The sequence below is a fragment of the Thamnophis sirtalis genome, unplaced genomic scaffold (genome assembly GCF_051295495.1).
Source record: "Thamnophis sirtalis isolate CommonGarterSnake01/CBP01778 unplaced genomic scaffold, rThaSir2_p1.2 scaffold_11, whole genome shotgun sequence".
Lineage (NCBI taxonomy): Eukaryota > Metazoa > Chordata > Lepidosauria > Squamata > Natricidae > Thamnophis > Thamnophis sirtalis.
Genome location: NW_028261391.1, coordinates 41,365,304 through 41,392,069, shown reverse-complemented (window position 1 = coordinate 41,392,069; position 26,766 = coordinate 41,365,304). Strand labels below are relative to the sequence as shown.

Below are 26,766 nucleotides of genomic sequence, written 5' to 3'. Positions count from 1 at the left end.
GCTTATAAAAAAATCCTTTTATTTACAAATAAGCATATGGGGGGAAATCCATAAGATTCTACACACGCGCACATTTCACAAACACACTATTGTGTTCTATTAAATTTGCTGCATGCTGTTATGCATCTTCCTTGCAGGTATTTGTCCCATCATTGTTCAATCCTGACCACCATGACAGTGACATTATCTGCTGATCCTCGCTGCACTGCTTTGTTGGCCAGCCTGTTGCAGGCTGCTTCATACTTTGTATCAGTGGAAGATTTGGCATCTCTTGTGGGAAGAGTTTTATCCTGTTGAGAAGTAGATCATACAAGTCAGGGTAATTTCCTTTCACTCCAATGAGATAATTTTATATAGTCATGTCTCATCTGACATCTTGAATCTTTATCATACCTCCCGGTCCAGAGGTAATAACTTAGGTTTGAACATAGTTATCTGCATATCCTAAACACAACAGTCCTTTTTTAAAAAAAGATAACCTCATTTGCTGAAATAAATTAAATATAATAACAAAACAGTATCTTGCCTTGACTTCACAAGGCAATATATCAGAATGGATTGAAGTCCATAAAATATTACATGTATTAATTTTAAGGCCTCTTTATTTTTCCACAAAAATAACCTCACATAGTGGGCATGCTCCTGTATACCTTTTCTACATTTAAATAGGAAGCAAAATCACCAACTCTGCAGTCTCAGTACTGCTGCCCTGTTTATTAGAGGGCCAGGCAGCTGGGGCAAAATAAACGGGTATCTTGGATTCCTAATCTGAGACAGAAAGCAACATTTGGGCTTGTTCACTTGATGGGATAATCAAAGTTGGTTCTGAAGTTGAAAGCAAGGATACAGCCCATAGAGTAGAAAACGAACAAAAGAGCTCAGCTGCCTCTCAAACATTGTTTGCAACAATCCTTTTAGCAAACAGTAATAAAAAGTTCAGCAATGAAATGACAAAACAGTAAGTGGAAAAGAGGAACAAGCCCAATTGAAATAAATGACATGTAATTTCTTTTTTTACCATCCTCTTCTTGATTTCTCAACACAACCCTCCTCCTCTCACCTCCAAACAACACATGATGAAGTTCACAGCTTCTTCTGGTGAAAAGACTTTAAAGAGACCATCACAGGCCAATAGGATAAATCTGCAAAAGTAACTGACAGTAAGATGTACCCAAATACAAAACCAAAAAGCATGTACTTATACTTTTGAAACTTAGGAAAAATCATTGCATATATTTCCTTACCTGGGTACTGTTTCAGTTTTACCTGTCATTGTGTGTAAGTTGACAGCGTTTGACATCTGGCACAGAGATAACCCCAAATCGCTTGTATTGTCCATCCCCAATGGAGCGGGAGACCTCCAGGACACCCAGAACACGTCCTTCCCTAAGCAGAAAAGAGGGTGCTGGATTTATAATTATGTCACTAAATTAAGTCCTTAAAATATGATGTCAGCGCTGAAGTCTCAAAATGGCCTCAGTCATTTTGCTACGGGTATGTTTCTTGGAACCCTGACATATGGATTGTAATTCTGAACTGCAGATCTACAGAAACTCAGGTTTACAACACCCATAATCTCTACCAAACATAGTCTCTAATTCAGAGTGATGAGAGTTGTAGGTCAAGACTATCTAGAGCAGTGTTTCTCAACCTTGACGACTTAAGTCCTGTGGACTTCAACTCCCAGAATCCCCCAGCCAGCACAGCTGGCTGGGGAATTCTGGGAGTTGAAGTCCACAGGACTTAAAGTCTCCAAGGTTGAGAAACACTGATCTAGAGACTCAGTGGGTCAAAGAAATAAAAAACTAGACTCTTTCAATTTGTCTACTGAGTTCACAAATGGCTGATACAATTCCTTTTGTAGCTTCACTCTCTAATTTTAGAATGTGACTAAAAGCGACATACAAATATTTTCTTTAAATTTAAAAGCAGAAATCAATACTCAAGTCATTAGTTTCGCTAAACAATTATCTGGAAGTCCTCTGTATTACATAACATTGTTACTCTTATCATACAATGAAATCAATAATGGCATCGTCTAAAATAGCTAGGATTGGCAATCCAATACATCTGATTGGGGGGGGGGTCAAGCTAGGAAATCCTGTTTTACCTTTTTGTTAATGAAATGTTTGTTAGAACCTCAACGTTATGTTAAATACCAATTAAAATATATTTGTCACATCACAGTTTATATGGAGTTTGTGCAAGTATGTATGTAATACCCATTATTCCCATAACGAAAGGAGTTTAGAGTTTCCCTAAATCAGCCAGTGAGATCCAGAGGGCTTTCAACCTCGATTTGCAACACCAAATTTGCAACATCATTTTAAGCTCTGTGCCACATAAATTCCCCAAGAAGTTGCTGAAATTTTTGGCAACTATTCCTTCCCTTCATTTTCCTTTGTTGCTTCCTGTTTGTTACCTGACATTGCCTCCAGCCTTTTGGATCCTCATCCGCTCATCATACTGAGTTGGGTTATGTTCTTTACTAAGACTCAAAGCTGTGTACTTCTGAGTCTCTTCATTGTAACGGCAAAGAATTGCCTGTATTGACAAAATAACTCTTGTAAGCAAGTGCAAGGGCTATAAGCATAAAGTCTCTGCTAGCAAGATCTAAGCAGCACACTGTACTGTAGTCCTTAACGAATGACATCTGGGGAACAAATGCCCCATTGTCCTCAAAGCAGCACTGCCAACCCCCTCAAATGAAGTTGGAACAATCTTTTTAGAAAAATAAGCCAAAAAAAAAACCCACCCCACCCCACCCACAACTACTCAACCAAACAAGATTGAGATCAGGGTAAGATTGCCAACATTCTGAGCATTATTTATTTTGAGATATCTGGGATATTCCTTGACTTCATGTAATGGTGCTGGGTGCTGAAAGGTTGCCAATCCACACTGTATTGAATTATCAAGCATTCTAACTAGCAAAAGGCACCACTCCTTACCTACACCCATCTTCAAGAAAAAGTTTTTTTTTTTAAAGAGACATCATCAACAATAGATCACTAAGAATACTTCTCTCCAAAATCACCCAGCTACTACAGGGTGCTTACTACCAGCATAAGAAGAGTCTGTGTCAGTCTCCTGGTCCTTTGGTAAAGAAACTGCAAAACAGTAACTGAACTAAAGGATAGCTACTATAACATCTTATCACTAAAACAAAACAATTACCCTTATTTAATACTATAAAACACATATAGTCTGGATCCACAATTTTCAGTGAGACTTACTCTACTGTCGCCAAGGTTGGCAATGTACAAAATATTATCAATCGCCAGCACACAGGTTGCTGTGGAACCATCTTTCCAAGCAGGTTTCCTGCAGATTTCAGAAATTGGGGGCAAAACAAAGATGAGTCCAACTACACAAAGTGATTCTTACAAGATACCAAGTCCCCCATTCCATAGGGCTAGGCCCTATGGAACCCCACACATATAATACTGCCTTGCTGATAGTTCAAGTGCAACATTCCAGAATGCATGTTGGAATACCTTCCTCTCCTATCCAAGTTCTAAAAGTAGCAAACAAATATCAGATATTCTTCTTCTCAAATGGCTACCTTTCCATATACAGAAACTGATTGATAGAAAAAAAATGTAAAGTTGCATCCCTTCCAACTTTCTACAGATGTTCAACTTAAATACCTTGACATATTATATCCCTGATAAAGTAAATACTTACTGGCTGGAAGCTTGTTTGAGAAATTCCTCATCTGTATGTTTGAAAGTATCCAAAATGCATCTCCTTATTGCTTTCTCCACACTGGGTACCTCTCCTATTTTATAGATTCAAAGGGAACAATTAGACACCTAATCTGGAGGTTAACCGATAAAATATTAGAAAGAATTGGCACCACCCACTCCAGAATTGACACCCAGCCTGTTTTCTCAGAGAAAACAGAAAATTCAGCATTCACAATGGAAGGAAAATTATTTTGCTTAATCCTGCATGACTATGGGATTAAGAAAATCTACAAATCAGATTAATGATTTAGATTCGGTTTTACCCAAGTTATCCTTCAGATACTGCTTGATACTGTTTAATTACCTCACTCTCTTAAATCAGTGTATATCTTCTCAAGGATAGTATATAAGAATATCCTATTAAAAAATCCAAGTCAGTATGTGGCTCTCAACAGAAGTAGAACTCAAAGAATACCACCATATTTTCTGACCTTTAGGAAATTTTCTGATTAGGTTTTGATGCAGATTCTGTGCAGCGTATGTTGAAGCTCTAACTCCTCCGTGGCCATCAAAAACAGCAAAATATGAGACACGAGTTCTATAAACAAAATACGGATACAGACTGTTCTCACTCTCAAATTAGCCATGATACTACATTTGTATTCATCAGCAGAGCTGTAGAAATTGTAACATGAGATCCAGGAAAAAATTAATCTTTCCTGCAACCTACATACAGGAATGTTTCCTAATCTCAGAAAAGCAAGCGATCTGTTTCACATTTTTCAATTCCAAAACTTCCCTTAACCGTTCAGCTCTGAAAAGATTCCACTATCTGTACAAGAAAATTCTATACTTTCACTTCTACAGGATTGTTTTCCTTGTTCTCAATGCAAATATGCAGATGCTCCTTTTGATCAGTAGTTTGGAGTCTGATCTTTAGACGTTTGAAAAAAATATTTGTTTTCTCAGGATGTTTATGTAGGAAGGTTTCTTTGCTTCAATCAATAGTTAGGACCGCAGAAAAAAACAATAGCAAACAGTCTGCATTCCATTGAGGATCTGTATGCTGAAAGGACCAGAAAGGGGGATGGAGAAATATCTACAGATACCTCACATCCTGGACACTATCTATTTATAGCAATAGCAATAGCAATAGTTAGACTTATATACCGCTTCATAGGGCTTTCAGCCCTCTCTAAGCGGTTTACAGAGTCAGCATATTGCCCCCAACAATCCGGGTCCTCATTTTACCCACCTCGGAAAGATGGAAGGCTGAGTCAACCTTGAGCCTAGTGGGATTTGAACAGCCGAACTGCTGAACTACAGTCAGCTGAAGTAGCCTGCAGTGCTGCATTTAACCACTGCGCCACCTCGGCTCTTACTTCTCCCCTCAGGACGCCACTATAGAGCATTGCATGCTAAAACAACCGGATTTCCACCATGCCATCACTCTGTTGAACACTTAATTCCTATAGCACTGTCTCATTTCTCATCATTTCTCATCTTTCCTACTACCTTCTCCTATTGGTTTTTTATGATTTATCAATTGTTGTTTGTAATTTATGTAATTTATGATTAATAATTGTAACTATGGTTTATGATCTATGACCTATTACTAGCTGTTTATATGTACATGGTGAGCTTATGCACCCAAGACACATTATTTGTGTGTCCAATCACGTTTGGCCAATAAAGAAATCTATTTAGCAAAGATGAAGATGATGTGCTGATATTTAGATATTTTATTATTGATTACTGTTTTTTGCTGATATTAGTTTATATTGTGTTGTATTTGTTTTATTTATGCTATATTTAGATATAAGTGCATATTAAATAATATTGCATTGCTATTATCAATGCCATATATTACATGAAGACTGTGATGTTAAATTACTTTATACACAGGTTTAACATTATGTTCCATGTGGGAAGAATCTTTTCTTTCCTGGGTAATATGAAAAATAAAAGAAGATCATGCTAAAGATGTAAATAATTAAATAGAAATGTTCGTCTGGAATAAACTAGAAACTCAAAATATAAAATAGGTCTATTTAAAAAGAGCAAATACATATATTGTATATACATAATTGCTTATCAATATTTTTAATTCAGTTTTGGGGGAGTTAATGTTTTATTTTCATCCCAATCATTTCTTTGGGTAATAATTTTTGACATTTTATTCTGCAATAATTAAAATGTAAAAATGAGAACCTTACAGAGTGAATGACATATTTTTTAGATGTCTTGGATTCTCTTTTTAGTCAAGCTTCCTAAAATCAGTGACATTTAAAATAAAATATACCTTTTGCATCATTATAGCATTAAAGAAGATTAAAACAAAATCACTCAGTTCACGGTACCATCCAGATAAGCCATCCTGGGCTAAGCAGAAGGAAAACACAAAGATCCAATCAAAAAGTAACTATGTAACTCACATTTGAAAAGACAAAGGATTGCACTCTTCTGTGATATCATTCAAAATAACATGGGCATCTTGCATCTCTTCTCGCTCACCTTTCCTCTCTGCTACATAACCCTTCAAACCAAGAATACCTGCAGAATCTAAAGAAAAACAGAGCAAAAATGCACTCATATTTAATCCCTCAGCATGTTTCCTGTGTAAAAGCACTATAGTCAGCTAGCAAAATTAAGGACCAGAATTCTAGCAACCTCTTCATTATAACCCATAGTAAAATTGTAAATAGTTCCTGTATGGTACCTCTGACTGAAAATGTGAACATGTGGATGATGCTAAAAAAAGCTTATCCAACTGTCATCACATTATAATTCAGGTAAAAAATTCAGAGACCATGTTTGGGTTTCTATATATATAACCTGGAGCAAATGTAGCTATGATGCTCCCTGCATTACTAAGAGGATAAATATGGACAGGCTTCTCACACTACATAAACCATATGTAATTTTTGGTTTAAGTTTGATGTTTGGACCTATTCACTGTAACTTATAAATCATGTACTGAGTCAACAATTTAGATAGTCAGCAAGTCATGATTAAAACCATGATGTAACAAATGCTCTGTGCAAGACGACACTAGGATGTGCACAATACAGGAGCAATTAAGTCATGTTGTGCAAAGTAATATAAATTTGGCAACACAAAAAAAGTATATGTGGCAATTTGGGCCTTCAAATTTGTACTAATTACATTAGGTAACTAATCTTAATTATGCATTATATTGTTTTTGCAAACAGAATCCAAGCAGGTTAAAAAGCAATCTGTATGCTTCATTTTTTAAACATAAGAACTTTAAAAGTGGCAGCTGTGCGAAAATGGTAATACTTGATGCTGACTGTCCTGAGTTCTGTGAAGAAATGCAACCAAAATATATGACAGCAGCACGATTGTAATTATTAAGTGAAAAAAGGATTTGCATTGGTACCCTTAAGATGGGAGAAACACAAATTCATCTAAGGTAGAAATACTCAGGAAGGATTTCATCTATGTATTCCTCCCATTCCTATGAGTGCCTACAAGCAAAACCATCTTAGGAAAACAATTTCACTTTTTCATTATTTAAAGCAGCACTAGAATAGAACAAAATATTTGGCTTCAGAGTGTCTGAAAACCTTTACAAACTTTCTTTTCCACAAGTTCTTCACTCCCATTCTTCTCTCCTTCAATGGACTTCCTCTTCTCTCCCTTCCCATAGCTCACAGGAAGAGAAACTTGCTCAATGGGATGAGAAGCTGGAAAAAAAATTGTTATTTAGTTATAGACTTTATATGGCCACCCATCTTAGTCAAAGAATTTTGCACAATTAATAAAATCAGTTCATAAAACACAATGTAAAAGCCACAAGGCTATACATAATTAAAAGAAAGAGGCGCCTTGCAAACCGGTTCACAACACACATAAAATACCAGTAAGTTAATTGGGCTCCACTAAAAACTGAATGCCAGAGGGAAAAAATGCATATTTAAGTTTTCCAAAGGACTAACAGGGCCAGTAGGAAAATTGGGCCCTGTGCAGTGGTGGGTTCCGGATCCCGTCATAACTGGCACTCTGTGACGGGGCCAGGAGTCCACCACGTGTACTGCGCACACATGCGCACCACTGCCCTGCGATGCTCCAGCTGCTCAGTGGAATGTTGCGCAGGTGCTGTACGCTGCGTGTGCATGGGAAAATGCCCCCGTCGTCTCAAATAAAGGTAAGAAGAACAGGTGGGCAAGTGGGCCTCCGCAGCACTGTACTGGAACGGAGCCTGCGGCTTCCAGCAGGCACCAGTACACCCATACCAGGGCGTACCAGTCGGAACCCACCACTGGCCTTGTGCTATGATGCTTTCTAGGTGGAAGCCAGCATCTTGAACTTCACTTAGAAAGCCTACTGTGAGCCAATTCAACTCAATTAGCAGCAGTGTTCTGTAGGCATACTTTGATGTGCCCCAAATGGCATTTGCTACCACATTGTACATTACTATTATTCTGACACCTAATTATGCTTGGGTTTTTTCCTTGAGCTTAGATTGGCTTTAATATTTTGAAATAAAAAACCAAGACTGTCACAAATTTTGATACTTAAAATTGAAGTAAAAAGGCCTACATGGAAATGCAGGTCAATAAAATAAAAGAACAGCTGCTTTAGAAGATGAATTTGGACCAACTACATCAGGGAACATGCTGAACCCATTCTCTGATTGCTATTTCTCCACAAATATTGATCTCAGGTGAATTTGTGAAGATATTTGTGGCCCCAGCAACAGCAGAGTAGTAATCTCACCCTATTCAAGTACTTGATTAGTAACAAAATCATAACAAAAACATGAACAGCATAGATATTCTCTAATCTGAAAAAAAGAAAAATCAGAGACATTTTACACTTTCTTCTAGTATCATTTTAGACACATTACCTGTGTGCATTTAGTGTAAACCACAGGTACTTAAACAGGTAACTCTCAAGTTTAACTCTATTAGAGCAGTGTAATAAATAGCAAAATAAATCTAGTTATGGCTCACCTTGGTTGCCACTGCTGGCAGGTGGGAGGTCATCAAATAGCAAAGAGCCTCCTGCTCCTAAAAAACCCCAACCAAGTAAGGAAATACACAACTGTAATCAGATCTCACAGTAAGTAGATTTTTGAACAGTTTCATCTACGAAAAAAACTTGTCAAGCTTAACAGCTACTTAACATTTTATCCATTTCACATATGGCACTAAATCCAATTCATAAAATGTGGGGGAAAGCACTAGGACTGCAATCCTATACTTACTTAGAAGTAGGCTTTATAAAAATAGCTTTTAAATAGACATAGAAAAGATTACTTTTATTATCCATGTTAAAATGTAGCTTATAAAAAGAGGTATAACTAGGGGTGGATAGAAATTTATTTTGGTCATTGAGCAATAAAAATAACTAGAAATATAAATTGCTAATTTAAGTTATAGTAAAATTTCTTAAAAAGTAAATTAAATTTGGCAGTGTATTTAGAAATTTTGTTTCAAAAGGAAACTATTTAATATGTCAAGCAGTATTGGTAATAATATTGGATGTAAGTAGGAGCTCTCCTACTTACTATCCCAGGAAATGAAACTGGGATCTTCTTGCAAAATATGTGTTACTCCAGCAACCAATGGCTTTCCCATAACAATATATATTTCTAAAAAATACCTGCCTATTTATATATCTATCTCCATCTAAAAATATTCCCTTTAAGAAAAAGCTCCAGAGTTAAATAACTATAGAGTAGTTACGGCTAGTACATCTGTACGATGTTAGCTATTCAATTACGGCACAAGGATAAAATCAAACAAAAGAATGGAGAACACAGAACCTAAGATTCAGCTTTTGCTTTTCTACTACCAGTCTTTCTATTATTTATAGTTCCATTGCTGGAAAATAATCTTAGTTAAATCTAAATGCACAATAGAATGGAGTCTTGCTTAAGGACAGCAAAGTTAAGCTTGTAAAAATGTAAAAAGTTAAAAGGACTGGGTCAAATGCCTCTGCACGAATATGATGCAAACAAGACGTCCATAGAGAATAAAGCAAGTGAAAAAGTTGGAAATAGTCAACCGAAAAACCCTATAGAGCCATTGCTGTATTTTTTACTAACAGCCAGGGGAAAAAGTGTGCAAATTCCTGGTCATTTGGATAAACCTACTGAATTCCCACGCCTTCCAAGGGGAACTTTGCACAAGGACTCAACTAGCTTCTGAAAGCAAGATAATTCAAAGTAACACAAGATGCAGACAACAATCATACCCAAATCACTGTTGCTGATTGAAGGAAGATCATCAAAAAGCAGAGATCCTTTCTGTCCCTCTTTCTCTAAACAAAACCAAATCAAACCAAATTACAGAGTAATCTATTAACATACAGTATTCAAAAATATGACTTGGGCGGCCAAATAGAGCTACAAAAATTCAAAGACCAACAAGCAACACCAAATAGTGAACACTTTTTGGCACCTCTTTGTTGTCCTTTAGTGGGCGTCCAGTTTTCCACACATTATTTTTTACAACTTCAAAAATTATTATTATAATATACTTTATTCATTAAACATGAAACTCAGCCAACTGAACATTCAAAAATGCATCACAAATACCATTGACAGGTGCTAGTGGTTGATACGGGTTGCTGCCAGCGTCCTAGATATCAACCAAGTACCTTCTTAAAATATACTTATTATTATAATAAATTGTTGTTGTTGTTATGGCAAGAGCAATCCTATCATCAGTTAATTGCCTCACCAGCTATAAAACCGGTGGGAACGGCTGTTCCTCGGGGTCTTGCTATTAGGAGACACCTGGGCTACTCAGGTGTTACCTGCGCCCGCCAGAGGTCACCCCCGAGTGTCAATAAGAGGCGCGTGGATTTCCCTGTGGGGTCCCATGCGCATGCGCGTTGACTCGTGCTTGGCAGAGTCTTAATTCGAAGCATTACAGCTCCGTCCTCGAACGTCACAAGCCTTCGAGGGTCCTAGAGAGCCTCTCCTGCTCCCTCGGGAAGGGGGCGAGAGCGTGTAAAGGCTACGCGGGGAAGCTGCAGCAAGGCAAATACCTTCCCTCCTGGGAGAGGGAAGCTGTCCCAGCTCGCCTGTTCCTTGCAGACTCGGTCCCGCTCCTCCTCCAACATGAGGGCCCGAGCCCCAAAAGGGAGCCGCCACTCACCTACTGCTGCCACTGCCGGAGGAGTTGGCTCCGGAAGATCCCCGAACAGATCCATCCAGCCCTAACGAGGCTGCAGCGGTACCGGCCAGCGCGAGCCGCTCCCTCCTCCACCGCCTCCCTCTCGCGCAAAGGCCGGTCTAGCTGTCAATCATTGGCGTCAGGGTGACTCAAGCGCCGCCCTTCGCGCTCAGGCCCTCAAGGCCAAGATTGGCCAGGAGGGGCGTGGTCGCAACAATCTTGGGGAGGTTAAAACCAGCGAGAGGGCGCGTTCAAGTGGCCAGAAGGGCCTGAGTCCGAAGACGCCTCTGAATTTGTTTTTCAGGTCTTATCTGTGTGCCCCCCAACAAAGTGATGGCGGGGATGGCCCAGCCGTTCTCGCTACTTCCGGGGGCGGTTCCTGGGCGATCTCCTTCCAGGGCTTTCCCCTGGAAGAAAACCTGAGCAGGGGTGCGCCGTGGGATGTCTTCGGTGATCTAGTTTCCGCCAGAGCTCGGCCTTCTTCCGCTTGGGGAAGCGCTGCAGCTTCTGGCGTTCGCAGCCCACCGCTTGTGGTCCCCGTAGCTCCAAAGGTGGATCGTCTTGTATGTCTGGAAGGCTCCCGGCCGCCGCTCCCTATGCCCCAAGGAGAACGATTAGGTTATAGCTGGATATAATCCATAGGTTAAAAACTCGAAGTGTCACAGCTGCTGCCCGAGTAGCCCGCGCTTCCTGCGGGGCGGAACAGAACGAGTAGCCCTCAATTGACTCATGGCTGGTCGGTTGTAGTAATAGAGCAGGATGTCCAAATTTGGGAACTTTAAGACTTGGGACTTCAAGTTCCAGAATTCCCCAGTCAGCATGGTTGGCCTAGGGAATTCTGGGACTTGAAGTCCACAAGTCTTCAAGTTCCCGTTTGGACACCCCTGTAATAGAGGATTCACAGGAGGTGATGATGTCACTGGACCTTTCTGTCGCCACGCCAAGTTTGCCCTTTAACTTAAACAGCAAGCATTGTTGTTTAATAGCCAGAGTGTCCACATTTAGACTGCAAAAATAGTAAAAGCAGCTTCGTGCATTTTCAGGTTTTTCCAGCCGAGATGCGATAACCATAATTTTAACTAAGTGACAGTAGTGAAGCATGGGTGACTGAAAGCAACAAGTTGAGAGAACAAGGCAGGGGACCAGACCATCACTGGAAACAGTTTGCTCAGATTTTTTAAAATGTTTACTTAGACATAATTTGGGTAACACTTTTATTAAGGTGTAGTTCTATTTCAGCATCTTAATTACATTACATACAGATTTTTGCTACTAGGATGTGATGATGAACTGTTAAAACGGTTAGAAATTTATGGAAATCATAGATTACTTCCAGTCTGTACCAAACTATCTGTATCCAGCACTTTTCTGTGTGTAGTGCACCTAGTTGCCATAGGTTCTTTAGCTCATTTATGGAAAACTAACATTTCCTCAACCCTATCAAATTGGGGGGGGGGGGGAGCCTCTGTGGCTGAAGATGGAAACTGAAAAAAACTTGCAGAAATGCTGCTGCAGGAATGGATTTTTGCTGCTGCTTCTGCTAGAATTGAGGATTAGAGAAACAAAGAATTAACCAAGCCAAATTCCGATTATATATAGAGGCGTAATCAATTATTATGTAATATGAATCAATTATGTCAGTTTGAAGAGATGGCCACAATCTAGACCAGGGGTAGTCAACCTTTTTATACCTACCACCCACTTTTGTATCTCTGTTAGTAGTAAAATTTTATAACCGCCCACCGGTTCCACAGTAATGGTGATTTATAAAGTAGGGAAATTACTTTATAAAATGTATATAGCAGAGTTGCAGCAAACCCCTACCGGCCACCATGAAAGCTGGAATGCCCACTAGTGGGCAGTAGGGACCAGGTTGACTACCACTGATCTAGACTATTCATGCTTTGGACAGCATACTATTTCAAACCACAGTATGATTTATTGTATCATTTGAACACAGTGTTAACCATTCCATGAAGTTTTTCCTTATAAATTGAAGAGATTGTTTTGCAGCATATGTTTATTTCTGGTTACTTCTGGCGTTCAAATAATTTTAATGATATAGCACTTTTGATTAAGAAAACAATCAAAAACACCACCTAGCCTTTGCATAAATGCCACATTTATTTCTTTATCTGAACAGTGCCTGAAGTGTACACAAACAGTTTAAGACCCTAATTTCCAACACTCATAATTTAAGACATCAAGAAAACTAGACTCATTACTTCAGTATTGTTATTTATACAGTGGTAAAGAGTGTTCCCACAGCAATCACATATATACTGTACAAAGCAAGAGAAATAGTCTCCCAGCATTTGGAGATGGCATCACAGGAAGAACTCATGTAGACAAACTGGATAATGGAAGCACAGGCAAAATAAGAAAAATTAAAATAACTATAACCTCTGTTATTATACAGAAAGATCTTGATACTGAATCTCAGCTTATGAATGTTAGAAACCCTCTGTACTGTATATGCAATTGAATACACGACAGAAAAAGAGACAGTAATAGTATATTAAACAGTTAAATGTCTTGTGTTATAGCCGCAAGTTACCAGAGGTATGCAATTTCCTTATGGTATTTGTTGTTATTGGCTAATTATGTTCCTTTCATTTCTGTTGCTTTATGATAATATTCAAATCTAACATGCTGGATTAATCTACTGGAAGGTGATAGAAAGAACTTCTCTATGGAATAAATGTCTCCCTTAATTTAGTGTGTGCAGGTGAAGAAACAGAAAACTGTGCCACCCAGTAAATAAAAATCAACCTCTAAAGTGTATATTTTATGGAAATGTGTGAGTTATTATAATGCCATAGTGTTGTTCTATTACATCATGTTATAATAACTAATTTCCCTCTTGAGATTGCCACCCAGGATATGGGACTATGAGAAAGAGCAGAGTTGAAAATTTATCCTTTTGCATTTCATGTTAAGAAGTTTCCTATTGATGACTCCCAAAATATTAACATAGTAGGGGGGAAACAAATAGTAATTTTCTTTTCAACAAAGGCATTTTTGTTACTAGAACTAAGTACTTTGCAAAAACATTTTAAAAATTTCCATTCAAACAAAGTCAGAAGGATTACAGTAAATCAACATAGATTCATCTATTTCAATTGAAGTCTGGATACTATTTCTTAGCAGCTTGATTTTTTTCAGCAATGAATGAAGCAGCACCCTCAGTCACACAGAAGCCAAGAAAGATGATGTGCTGGTAATTAGGTCTTTACTACCCCATTATAAATAACAATCATTTGAGGATATTAACTCCAGCAGAAAGTTGCATCTTGCTTGATATATGATAATTGATTACAGTCAATTTGCTGAGATCAGAAATCACCAACTCATTTTTATCTATTTTTACATTCTGATCAAAATATTTCTGCTGATCTAAGGGCTTTGGGTCAAACCTTTGATCTCAAAACTCTCATGTACTTTGTAGGTTTGCTGGCCCAAGAAACATGAAATAAAGCATGAGATCAAGCTTTGACCCAACTATCCCACCATAGAGGGACATGCTCTTCAGGTTGGCTGACCTAAGGCATGTCCACTATTAATCCATCCACAGTCCACTCGAGCATTTTCCCTTTTTCAGTTTCAGTGCAATTGATAGTACATATTTATTGACTGCTTAATTTGAAGAGCTAAATATATACAAGCAAGAATACTGACATAACTACTTCATTCATTGTTATTATAATGAAATATCTGACAATTTCTTATTGTACAAGGAACTAAACTTTTCAGTTACCTGATTTTATCTCAATAATAAGGACATCATTCTGATCCTTTTGATTTTTGCATCTCATGAACTGTGCTGGGTGGGAATAATATCGGCTCTATAGTGCAATACAGTATTCACAGAAGGTGACATTTAGGGACGTTTTGATACAGAGTATAGATTCAAAAAGAACAAGAGTGCATTACTTTAAGATGACTAAGCCTGCAGTCTTCTGCACACTTACCCAGGAGAAAGCTCCACTGGACATTGTGAAACTTGCTAACTAGAAACCATGTGTAGGTTGTACGAAGTGTGGTTGTTTCTCAGAGAAAGTATGCCCAAGGTCAGATGCTTTCCTCAAGTTGGCTTCCAGCAGCTAAAGATTTTAGGAAACCTAAATTTCAATGGAGCTCATTTGCTGCTTACAAATTAGGTTTTATTTGGTCTAATTAAATAATTAGTTTGGTGGGTGATAGGCCACATATTAATAAGAAAGCAAGAATCACCATTAAATGAAAAATGGAATTGAATTTCCATGAGATAATTTAATGTTTAGATTTAGCATGCTTCCAGAATTAGGATGATATATAGTACGATTCATTGATCATCTACATATCTTATCTATCTTGTCTGTCTGTCTATCATCTATCTTTATCATCAATCATTATCATCATCATCTCAGGATCAGAGCATGGGATTAATTTTTTTAAAATTCAATTATTTGCTACAAAAATGCTGTAATGCAACTATTTAAATATATAGCAAAGTATGCAAAATTGTCTAATTAAATAGATAAATTCTATGTCGTAGATGTTACTAAAACTTCCTTTTGAGAGGGAACAAATATCTCCCAGCTTCCTTTGAAAAGTTGTTGCAAATGGAATAACCAAGAGCAGAGTTGCTTTAGAGATACGTGGCTCCTATCTGTAGCTTAGAGAATGTTAGGCAATACTTAGCATGGGTACCAAAATGAAAAATAGCACAAGGTTAATTAGTTAACCAAATTTTGGCACATTTACCCCCAAACTTCATAGTATGATTTCAGCTATTTTTTTTAAAAGAAAAACATTTAATTTTGAAGTGTTCTGGATGATATAAGTTCTGGATGTTATAAGGGTCATGTCTTCTGGTGTCCACAAGCATTACAATGCTAGTCCTTGATTAATATGGTGCTACCCAAAACTGTTGCTGGTAATCAGAGGTGGGTTTCACAGAAGCTTACTATCAGTTCGCCCTGTCTGTGTGCATTTTGTGAGCGTGTGTTCATTCTGCCTATGCACTAGCCAGGGGGAGGGGCGCCACTACAAGTTTGCCTGAGTCAGCTGAATACCACCTCTGCTGATAATGTATCTGCGTAAAGGAAAATACTGGAAACTATTGTTTTAAATCAAACATGCATCTGCCTTGGGTATTTTTTTTTTAAGAACAACTAAATGAATAAGATGGGTTAAACGGCAAAACATTTTGAGAAAAGGAACTGCACTATAAAAGACAAATTGGCCTTGCCTTGCAGTGATAAATTCATGGCAAGCAATACAAAAATGAAAGGCATTCCCAAATGTCAATCTCCTACCTCGGTGACAAGTCTTTCTAATGGTCTTAATTTAGATAGTTTTCCCAGCCAGCACAGCTTCAAATAGATGTTACTGTTTATTTATTCCTTTCCCTAAAGTGTTATTTTCTTCAGTTTAAAAAAAGGCAGGAGCACCACTAGAAAAACACAAGGGTTGCTGGAGGATGACTTTTGGGTGTTAATTCCTCATTAAATGTGAATGAACAAGACACACAATTTTACTGTAAACACATTGTCTGGAAGCAGCTTCAGGCTGGAAAGCTGAAATGAATAAAATTGCCCATCAAGGCTGTTTTTAAAGTCATGATTATAATTCTTTGCTATTTTGCAAACACAAAGAGTAAATAATGAAGATTAAAGTAAATAAAAGTGTCACTTGACAAACTCTTAAATCTTCTCACTGATTGGGCAGTAAAAATACCTTTCTTGTGCATTTAAATTAGGGTAACACATTCTGCCCAAATAGTTGTCCCAAACACCCAAACTTGTGTTTGACTGATCAGAATTAAGAACTAGTGCTAAGAATAATTCTTAAAAGAGCAAGACAAGTGTTTACATTAGGTAAAAGAATGGAAACCTGGATTCCTCATAGATTTGATGAACTACAGCTTCCAACATCTTTCATAATTATCTATGCTTCAGGTAGCAGCTGGTAGCTACAATTCAGCAATGTCTGGAGTTGGTCCATGATGCTCAATTTTGACCCCAGATCAGTAAGAGATTGAATCTACTAGGCTCTGTCCTATAGACGTTTAAGAATGGAGATTCTTGAAGGAAAGAAATGCTATCTTAAGAGAGTTAATCAGAAAAAAATATGTAGAAAATCTCACAATTATATAGTGGCTGTGTTCAAACACCATTAAGTCATGGTTTACAGAATAAATCACAGTTAACTAATTTTATACAACACACCAAATCATAAAACATCAACAATCCACATTTTCTGGATTCACACAACAATGTAAGCTAAAAAGAAGCAATTGGCTTGATAATGTGTGAACCCAGCAAGTATCTTCCAGTCAGAGACTACAACATTATAAAAGGATTCTGGAATTATTCCTGCTGAAATCTGTATTTTTGTACTTCTGGGACACTTTGCCGAAGGGATTGTGACATTCTTGCCTTTATATTCACACATCTCACATCACATGCACATGAAATTCAAACAGTATATCCTTAAACAAACTTTCATCTGGGCATCACACAGAGGACCAATGGATGCAACAAAAAAGTGGGAGACAGTGAAACCAAAGTGTATCCATGCTGTGCAAATCAAGATTCACTATTAGTGAAATATGCCACATTCCTAAGAACATACATTAGAAGGGCTGGGGATCTTCAGAGGCTTGCCAAAGTTTGGCTTACATAGATACCCATTTTATTAAAAAAATCACCAAAAACAAGAACTCTTGAGATAAAACACTTTTGCTTTTAAGATTACTCTAAAAATGTAATAAAAATGAAAATATCTTCCTCAAGTATTTAGTGCTAGGGATTGATTTATTTTTCAGTGTCTATGCTTTGGTCAGCTTCATTTTCCAATTGGTCCATTCCACTTGGAATTCTAACACTTGAAAAAGAAAAAAAGTAGTGAGATAACAAGTATATTTTGAAGGAGATTTTTAACAGCTTCACTTCCTATAGTGACAGAAAGGCATACCCTTTCCTGCATAAAGATCCCTTTCATCTTTGCTATATTCCCACTGAATTCTCTAAATCTACTTTTCTCAGAAAAGAAAACAACAAACTATCTTTTTCAGACAATCAGTTTTAAGTGCAACCAACACATAGTAGTTCTTTCTTTACTGTGGGAAGACTAGACACCATCTCTTGAGTTTGCACTGCGTATGTCGCCTTCTGTCCACCCTTCCTTCTCAAAGAGTGCAGCCATACTCTTTCAAATGGCTATATTATACCATAATTAAATAGTATCTACGACATCACTAATGAGAAGCATTCTAACTTCTCCCAGTCCTGTTAGCTTTCTTTCATCTGGTATCTTCCACGCATGTAGAGCTACTTTGACCATGTTGATAGGGAAATCTGAGAACTACAGCCCTAACTCAGTGAGAGGGCCGTAGGGGAGAGAAAAACTGTTCCATGCCATGAATAATATTTGGCAACAGGAGAAGAATTAAGCAGCTCTCTCACCAGCGTTTTCTTTTTAGGAACAGCACATGTTCAGTGCCAGCTGTTCATCCTTATTAAGACAAGATCAGCGCTTGCTATACTTCTTCCCTCTTCATGGGCTCTTTTTTAATTAATGAAAAGTAATATTCTGGGAGCAAAATAATACTTGGTAGGAGAACCTGCTTAAACTTTTCCTTCACAAATTATTCTGCTTGGAATATGTGGTGCTGGCTACCAGTTGACTGGTTTCAAAAAAGGGTTGGACCAATTCATAGAAACGGTGGGGATTGGTGGCTATTAGCCTTTATAGCAGGGTGACTGCCTCTGAAGGCCATCTGCTGGGAAACTAGTGGAGTTCCTTGTGCAGTTGGTTGGCCACAGTAAGAACAAGCTGCTGGACTAGATTGGCCAGTGGTCCAATCCAGCAGGTCACTTCTTATGCTCTTGTATACATTTACAGCTTCATTTTATCCAATGGAAAAATGTAAGCCACCCTACAAGAAAAAAAGCAGCAGAAAGGGGGGGAAACCCTGCTTCCTCCATTTTCTGTTGCTGTTCCTTTGCCTTCAGTCACAGCATTTAAAAAACAAAAACTGTTTATTAGTGGAGGGAAGTGGGTAAGGAGCGGGAGAATGTTGTTAATTAAACAAACTGGAAAGGAATGTCCAGACAACAAATGCAGCTTGAAAAGAAAATAAAGATAGCCACATAAAACAGAGATGGATTCTTCTTGCATCATCACCCTGGCTCCTTTGGGTATCTCTTCCTTTACCAAAAATGCAGTCCAGCATCAGGAACATGCATAAGTTAGGGAAGACCCCAAAACACATGATTAACAGAATGCATATTATTTTCAGTGAAGTAAATAGAAATAAATACTTTATAAATATAATCTCATACTAGTCTTTTTCTATCAAGTAATTTGTAAAATGTCAACAGTAAGTAATGAATTAGCAGCACATAATTCTATCACTTTTATCTCTTTAAATAGCATTAACATTCACTCTTGCAAATTCCTATCTCTTTAAATTGAACAATTGATTTAGGAATTAAAAAAAACAGAAGGAAAGAAAAAAGCTCTTGCTTTGTTAGTAGTCATAAGCCACCCAATAAAGAGGAGAGTGGAAGATCACTTATGTGCAAGAATTCCAGGGAATACTACCCTTTTAAAATTACACAAGGGAAATGAATTTGCCCAATGAAGCTGTAACTCATGATGGGTCACTCTGTGGCACAGGCATCTGAGGAGATGAATGACAGGAAAATTCCAATTTTCAGATGGGGATCTTCCAACAGCACCCATTATTTCACTTTTCTGGATTATTTGAGATGGGCAGCTCTTTTAAGTTAAATTCTTGCCTGGGTTGTTGTTCGTCTTGATAATTTGGATCTGTTGGAGAAGCCAAGATAGAACAAATGTAAAGGTTTGAGAGAAAAAAGAGGATTTACACTTCAAATTTCCACCCAGGTACAGGAATCTCAACTGAATCAGAGATTACACATCTGTAACAGTAGTATAAATGAACTAGTTTACTCTTCTTCGAGAAAAGCCTTTTTCAATTGGTTTCTTCCATAATTTTATACCAGCTATCCAGCAAGTTTAATGGGAGCTGTTTGTGCAACACAAAGAAGATGTTTTTGGAAAGTCATTCTAAAGAGGAGTCCTTTAAGGCATTCAGTTACCTTATTGATCCAGCCAGGAGAGGGTTAAATGCATACAGCCAATCATGCATGTCCTTATCATTGCTTGCTTGTAGCAGAATTCCACGATGTTCAGTGCACACTGCAAAAGTGTTAGGGGTCTAAACCAAGTAAAAAGTTGTTAGTTAGACTCATTCATAGAAGAACAAGATGACTACCATATTTTTCAGAGTATAAGACACATCTTTTTACCTCAAAAAAGAGGCTGAAAATCTGGCTGCGTCTTATACACTGAATACAGCATTTTTTGCATCCAGAAACCCTACCCCCTTCACCAAAATGGCCGTGCATAGCTTTTAGGAGGCTTGGATAGCCATCTGACTGAAACGGTATAGGGTTTCCTGCCTAGGCAGGGGGTTGGACTAGAAGACCTCCAAGGTCCCTTCCAATTCTGCTATTGTATTATTGTATTATTGAACCATATTTTCCATGCATGCAGTCTTAACAATCCATATTGCAACAGTCCTGGTCTTAAAATATTTGCTGCACATTTTGCTAATATGGAACTTGCAACCTACATTAATGAGGATAGGTTTTGTTATTTGTTCTAATCCCAAAAAATCCATTCATCAAATTATTTATTGATATATTTATTATAAATATAAATTTTATAAATAACTTAAGGCTGCGAACATATCCAACACACCTTCTCCTCTTATTTTCCCCACAACAACTACCCTGTGATGGGAATCGAACTAAAAGAATGCCTAGCCAAAGGTCACCCAATCAGCTTTCATGGCTAAGGCAGTTTTAGAACTCACAGTCTCCTGCCTTCAAACTGGCTCTTAAAGTGGTTACTATCACTTTAACAGTATGTTTATCTGATAGTCTCAATAATCATCTTAGCCATAGTGATTTTCTGCCTTAAACCTAGTTCCTATTTACAGTTATGCCAAAAACAGCCTTACTATAGTATTTCCTAGAAAAGTAAGTAAAGAAAGCAACCTGTTGTGGGGACACTTATTTGAACAAAGTTTGCTCTTACTTTTAGCATTGCCTGCTGGTCTTCACTGTATTCCACCTGAGCTGATGAGAGATTGAGGACTGCTCTCTCCACAGAATCTTTGTCGTTGTTGTAGATGTACACATAGGGGCGTCTCACCACCACATAGCGCTTTACCCACCCATTTGTATGGGGTTCCAGAAAGTGTAGGTAGCCTTTTCTGGAGACAATAGGGCTGTAGAGGAGACACATTGGCATCCCACTTAGTAATTACATACAAACATCACAGTGTGTGCTCAACAATCAACGCTATGGAGCAATTTTGTGGTCCCTGGCAAATCTGGGAGACTGACGGTTGGGATGGGTCAATATAATTGGAATGAGATGATTCCTCTGATAATCTGATCCACCTCATAATGACTGGAATAAAATTCACAGTTTCAGTCAAGTTGCTAATTGTTCCACTTGCCCATAGTTTTTACCTGACCCGAATCTCTTGAATATCAGGAACCAATAGGCGCTGGATTTCCTTATCATCCTCGGGCCCACAAACAGGAGATTTCTTCTTCTCTCCTTCGATGGTGAGCTCAATTTCTGGACTTTGTACTCTGGAAGAGAGCTGGAGAGTTCTGCAGAAAAAAAGCAGGTTTGTAACTTCAATTACATTTTGACCTATGGTCTTTATTTTTCATAGTAAAATAATGTACCTTTGATACATAAACAACCCCAACATTTTTAGCCTTGCCAGCTTTCTTACCTGGCTTCTGTAGCACTATAATGGCCTTCGATCAGGGATGGACAGGTTGAGGAGGGGGTCAAAGTTGCACTACCAAGGCCTGACATGGAGGGGTCTCTCAGCAGAGTCACTGACATTTCAGATAGCTGGATATAAAAAGAATCTGTCACTGGATATGCTTGTCTGGAAACAAATATCTCCAAATCTTGGTTGCATGCTTCAGCACTTTTGCAACTATATATTCAGGACCATTTCAGAAAAAAAGCATCCTAATGTCTACAAATTATTCTCAATTATCATTTATTCTTCTAAAGCAGAGCTGTCAAACTCGAGGCCCGGGGGCCAGATCTGACCTGTGGGATCCTTAGATCTGGTCTGCTGGGCCACCCTGGAAACAGTGAAGGACTGGCCTGCAGTGCCTCTGCCAGCGAAAATGGAGCTGGGGAGGGCCGTGGGCAGCCCTCCTGAGCTCCATTTTCACTGGTAGAGGGTTGCAGGAGGCAGTCACAGCCGAAAATGGAGCTCGGGCCCCCTTTTTGTTAGCTGAGCACTCAGGCCACTACAGGCGCCCCTGACACAAGTGACATTGAGCTGGCTACGCCCACCCTGGCCATGCCCCCTGCCCCCCCCCCAAGGTCAAACACAACCCTGATGCAGCCCTCAATGAAATTGAGTGTCAAGCCCTGAGGGGAGTTTGACACCCCTGTTCTAAAGGGAGTACATGTAGTGAAAGAGAAAAGTTTAGGACATCAGAATGAAGTTAGAATAAGCCCTCTAGGACAACTTGCAATTTGTCTCACAACACAAAGTAGAAGTTCAAGATGAGAACATTTCAGATCTGCTGTGATTCCATCATTTCACTATTATCAGAATTTGACATTTTACTGTATATCGATTAGTCTCCTTTTTGGCCCCAAAATCCAATGTATTCTGAGCTGTATTAGCTTTATTCGGTATTCTGGGAGTCAATTCTGAAATGGATTAGGTTTTAAAATCTGAGGGATAATAAGACTAATAAATAGATATGAAAGCACAGAAGTTATTTTACCTTGCTCTCACTTGCACTGACACACACATGGCTATGGCTGTACTCTGTGTTAAAAGTGTGTGTAAGAAGGCGCAAGCACTGCAAAAAAAAATGGAGAAAGAGAAAGATGAGTTTTGATTCTGACAAGAACAAAAATTAAACATATAGGTAATTCTCTATTTACCATCACAATTGGGTGGCGTTAGAGGATTGCCACACTACCTGACTTGATTTTGCATTTAGAACAATCATAAAGTGATTCACCACTGTCATTAAGTAAACCATGTGGTCATTAGGCAAATCCAGAATCTCCAATGGGCATATTTTTTTTTGCCATTTTCCATCAGAAAATGGCAAAAAAAGGGCAAATCATAGTCACATGACCATGGGATGCTGCAACTGGTTGTAAATGTAAGATGACAAGTGCCTCACATGACCATGGGGGTTGGGGCAGCATTTCATTTTACAACAATCAAAAGTGCTTTACAGCAGTGTTTCTCAACCTTGGCAACTTGAAGATGTCCGGACTTCAACTCCCAGAATTCCCCAGCCAGCATTCGCTGGCTGGGGAATTCTGGGAGTTGAAGTCCGGACATCTTCAAGTTGCCAAGGTTGAGAAACACTGCTTTACAGGGTTGTCAAGCACTCTTTCCAAGACTGTCAAGACTGTCAAAACTTTGAATGGTCATTAAACCATTGGACAAGTAATTAAGTGAGCACTACCTGTAGCTGAACAAGTCTGGATAACTTTTATTCCTAAGGACAGTCTTCCTGTCTTTCTGTCATCCAGAACAGCAAAGATTAATAAGGACTCCAATCAATGGTTCAACATTTTGAAGAAGTGGGGGAAAGGAATATTTTTTGTAACAGCACAAAACAAGTATTTATAACTACCGGTAATGATAAAAACTAGTGCTGCTGGAAATTACCACCATGTACCAGTATTGTAGAAATCTACAGATATTCTCAATGGGCCTTCAAATTAAGGAAATGCTCTTTTCTGAGAAAGCTTTCCTAATAAAAATGTTATTTCTTCACTCAGAAATGACTGTTACTTTCAGAAAAAAAATACTACTGGAACTTGCAGAGAATATTTAGATGCCTTCAGAATGCAGGTACAAAAATACCCATTGGATCCTAGACTTAAAGGAAATATGAAGCCAACTTTTCCAGCCCGTCCCAGCAGAGAGGCACCTTCTGTATTCTATACCTTGACTGCAAGTTCTTTCTGTCTCTCACTGGGAATATCAAGAGGTAAAGGCCGCCCTTCTGGGGTACCATCTGCAGAGATTGGAGATGAGACATATGATGTGCTACGGGAATCAGAATCTTCACTGGAGCTTGAGGACAAGGAATCCAGACCTAAGCGCTGAGTTGTCTCCAGCTTCTCACGCAAGAGCAGATAATGTCTTGTTTTCTCAACCTATGGAAAGAAAGGCGAGTTTGCGATTGATACCTTCCGTTATTAGAAATGGCATGCCAGGTGGAGAATTGTGGAACTTAGAATCCATACATCTAGAGGGCATCCAGGATGGAGAAGAGCATTTTAAGTATTTTACTCTACATCATTCTACTCTTGCCACCTGGCCCATTAGTTGGGCAGGACTAAGTTAATGTGAAATTGACAGTTATCAGGCCCCTCAGGCTAGAGACTTACTTCTTGTAGAAGACTCAGTTTTTCCAGTTCCCACTGATGATCCAAGATGAGACTATCACTACGGGGTCGCCACCCAGCTAAATTCTCTTCTCCTCGTACGTAGGCTACAGAGGTGTCCAGCACACGCCTTCTTCTCCTTTGCATACCTACAGAGGAAATCTTTACTCAGCATAGCTGTGTTCTATAAGCATGTGCAACACATTCAAATTTTTTATGTTATAGCAACAATTAAGTTTTGCCTTCTAAAGCTATATCCCTCTTGTTTAAGTATAAGCCCAAAATCTCATGGGGACCCTTTCATAAAGACAAAATCTTTTACCTGGACTGCCAGCATCAGCAACTCGGCAGAGGCTGAGCTCATAGACCCCAGTCACACGGTTACTGTAGCAGAAAGTGAAAAACAGAACAAGATAACAGAAGATACACCATTCTTATGAATATGGTACATTCAAGGAATCATTTTACTCCACTTCATCTTTCAAGATGAGAGGACAGAACTCTGTTTTTTGGGGAAATTTAATGTTAAGCTGAAAGTTTTATATGGAGCCTAACAGCCCTAAGTTAAGTCAGTGAACATAACATAGTTAATGTCTACGAATAAATACACCTACAGCTTCCATGTCAGTTGATCAGGAATATATTCTTTATCCCAATAAGTTGTGCTTGCCTTCTGGCCTTTTTTACCTTTCTGAAGCTCGAAGGCTTCCACTTCCAAAAAGATTGCGGATTGATCGAGAAGCAGGGAGTTTGGCATCTCTGGAGTAAAAGACCATACAAAAATCTTTGGTGACGATAGCAGGTTGAGTGCAGTTCTCCATCTGAAATGAAAGCATAATCTTATTATACTCTTAGGCCTGAAGGACCACACATTAAGCTCCAGTTAAGTTGATTTATACACAAGATTTTAGTCTACTAATGGACAGTACTAAACTATCTAGATAAGAGTTAACTGAATTCAAGAGAGGCAGGACTTGGACTGTTTGTGGGAATGTAACAACTCCAGGTTAATTCCTCTCTTGACTCTAACCCCAGGCTCTGTCTCTCTTTCACATATACAGTGATTTTTTTTTAAAAAAAAAACAAGCTTAAACTGGTGATTCATTTCTATATCTGTGTAATTTTCTTGTATTCCTACAAAACTTGATTTGTTATTGTCTTTTTTATGGGGTTTTAGACAGAATATTGAATCCAACCCACATGCTTCACTTTCATAAAGTTCCTAATCTGATCTGGCCTCAGTAGCTTTCTCAACATCAGCCAAGGCTGAATATCATTGATAACAAAGTATTAAACACTATCTCAAATCATTCTATATTCCTGGTTATATGCATATAGAAAAGGGTGGATTTGGATCATGAAGTTATGCTTGGCATCATAACAAATTTTGAAACATAGCCTTGCAGATGCCAATGTGGATGTGACAATTGCACAGAGAGCATTATGAAGGCACTGATATGTCTTGCCTCAATATAAGCAGAGAGGGTCATGTAGATTTTTTCTCTGTAAGGGGTAACACGATTCAGGAGCAAAGAGTTATGCATGGAGCTATCCCACGCTGCTTCAAACTGGTAAAAAGTCCTGCAGCAGAAAAAATAAAATACCACGTTAATAAAAGACTATAAATTGTTATGAAACATTATTAATAGGAACAAAACACAAACATGCACAGATGCACGCACACTTACACATACACACACATAGATCTGTCTGAATGATGTAGCCATACTGGAGTACTCTGGCCCTAAATATAATATCTTGTTTGAAAGGCAAAAGTGAAAGCATCACTGGGAATTCTCAAGGAAGGTCTTGGGGTATATGATAATTATTTTTTTAATGGTTTCATATAGATATAAATCATTTTGGAAAGAGACAGAAAAACAGGGAAAGAGGAAGGCAGCACTTGAAAAGGGAGTTACATAAACATGGGGCATCAAATAATAAACAGGATTAGAGCTGAGAGTATGCCAGACATAAATAGTACCCCCACTGCTCCATTCTTCTGACTAAATGATTCTAAGCAATTGTGAGATCTATTGACTCATTCTTATTTTGGAACTGTTTTTATTTAGATAGCTGCCCACTTCACATAAGGAAGCTCCGGGCAGCCTATAATGAAACTGATTATTCACATATATTATAAATTGAATTTAAACAATTCAACTATTTAAATCAAGACTGGGGCAGGGACTAAAATCGGAATGCTATGCATGATGTAGCCACAGTGTGGGTTCCCTACTATCAGGGAATCCTCAGACTTTGTGAAAAAAACACACACACCATGTTTTGAAGACTTCCTGGAAGGACATAAGGGTTGGGGCTAGCTTCACTTAAGAGGGAATAAGATTCCACAGGGTGGACCCCACAGCCTCCAGGCACCAGGACAAGTCATCATCAGCATCACTTAATAAGCCAGGAGCAGGGAAGTACATTTGAAC

The 26,766-nt window shown here is 38.5% G+C and overlaps 2 protein-coding genes across 24 annotated transcripts in view; both read right to left on the bottom strand.

Moving 5' to 3' along the window:
• Nucleotides 1–7: 7 nt before the first annotated feature.
• ILKAP (ILK associated serine/threonine phosphatase) lies at nt 8–11,204 on the bottom strand. Of its 2 annotated transcripts, none has more exons than XM_014067807.2 (12): nt 10,820–11,204; nt 9,912–9,977; nt 8,666–8,722; nt 7,277–7,396; nt 6,125–6,251; nt 4,181–4,287; nt 3,688–3,781; nt 3,237–3,324; nt 2,423–2,544; nt 1,267–1,386; nt 1,061–1,142; nt 8–290 (listed from the first exon to the last, which is right to left on the bottom strand). In XM_014067807.2, the coding sequence occupies exons 1-12, from the start codon at nt 10,872–10,874 to the stop codon at nt 150–152; spliced, it is 1,179 nt and encodes a 392-aa protein (XP_013923282.2). In that variant the 5' UTR covers nt 10,875–11,204; the 3' UTR covers nt 8–149. The 2 variants fall into 2 exon arrangements, 1 of the variants encoding a protein (XP_013923282.2); XR_015698039.1 differs by having other exon boundaries at nt 276–290; nt 1,245–1,386; nt 10,820–11,203.
• A 1,735-nt stretch (nt 11,205–12,939) lies between these two features.
• The window catches only part of KIF1A (kinesin family member 1A), a 99,705-nt gene continuing 85,878 nt past the window's right edge, over nt 12,940–26,766 (bottom strand). For all 22 annotated transcript variants that reach the window (XM_087725615.1, XM_087725616.1, XM_087725618.1 and 19 more), the window contains 11 exons: nt 25,795–25,909; nt 25,016–25,149; nt 24,651–24,712; nt 24,332–24,477; nt 23,885–24,097; nt 22,696–22,773; nt 21,669–21,793; nt 21,394–21,540; nt 20,954–21,146; nt 19,951–20,069; nt 12,940–19,657 (listed from right to left, as the gene is read on the bottom strand). In XM_087725615.1, the coding sequence (XP_087581741.1) occupies nt 19,615–19,657; nt 19,951–20,069; nt 20,954–21,146; nt 21,394–21,540; nt 21,669–21,793; nt 22,696–22,773; nt 23,885–24,097; nt 24,332–24,477; nt 24,651–24,712; nt 25,016–25,149; nt 25,795–25,909 (1,375 nt within the window). In that variant the 3' untranslated portion in view covers nt 12,940–19,614. The remainder of the gene's footprint in view (nt 19,658–19,950; nt 20,070–20,953; nt 21,147–21,393; nt 21,541–21,668; nt 21,794–22,695; nt 22,774–23,884; nt 24,098–24,331; nt 24,478–24,650; nt 24,713–25,015; nt 25,150–25,794; nt 25,910–26,766) is intronic.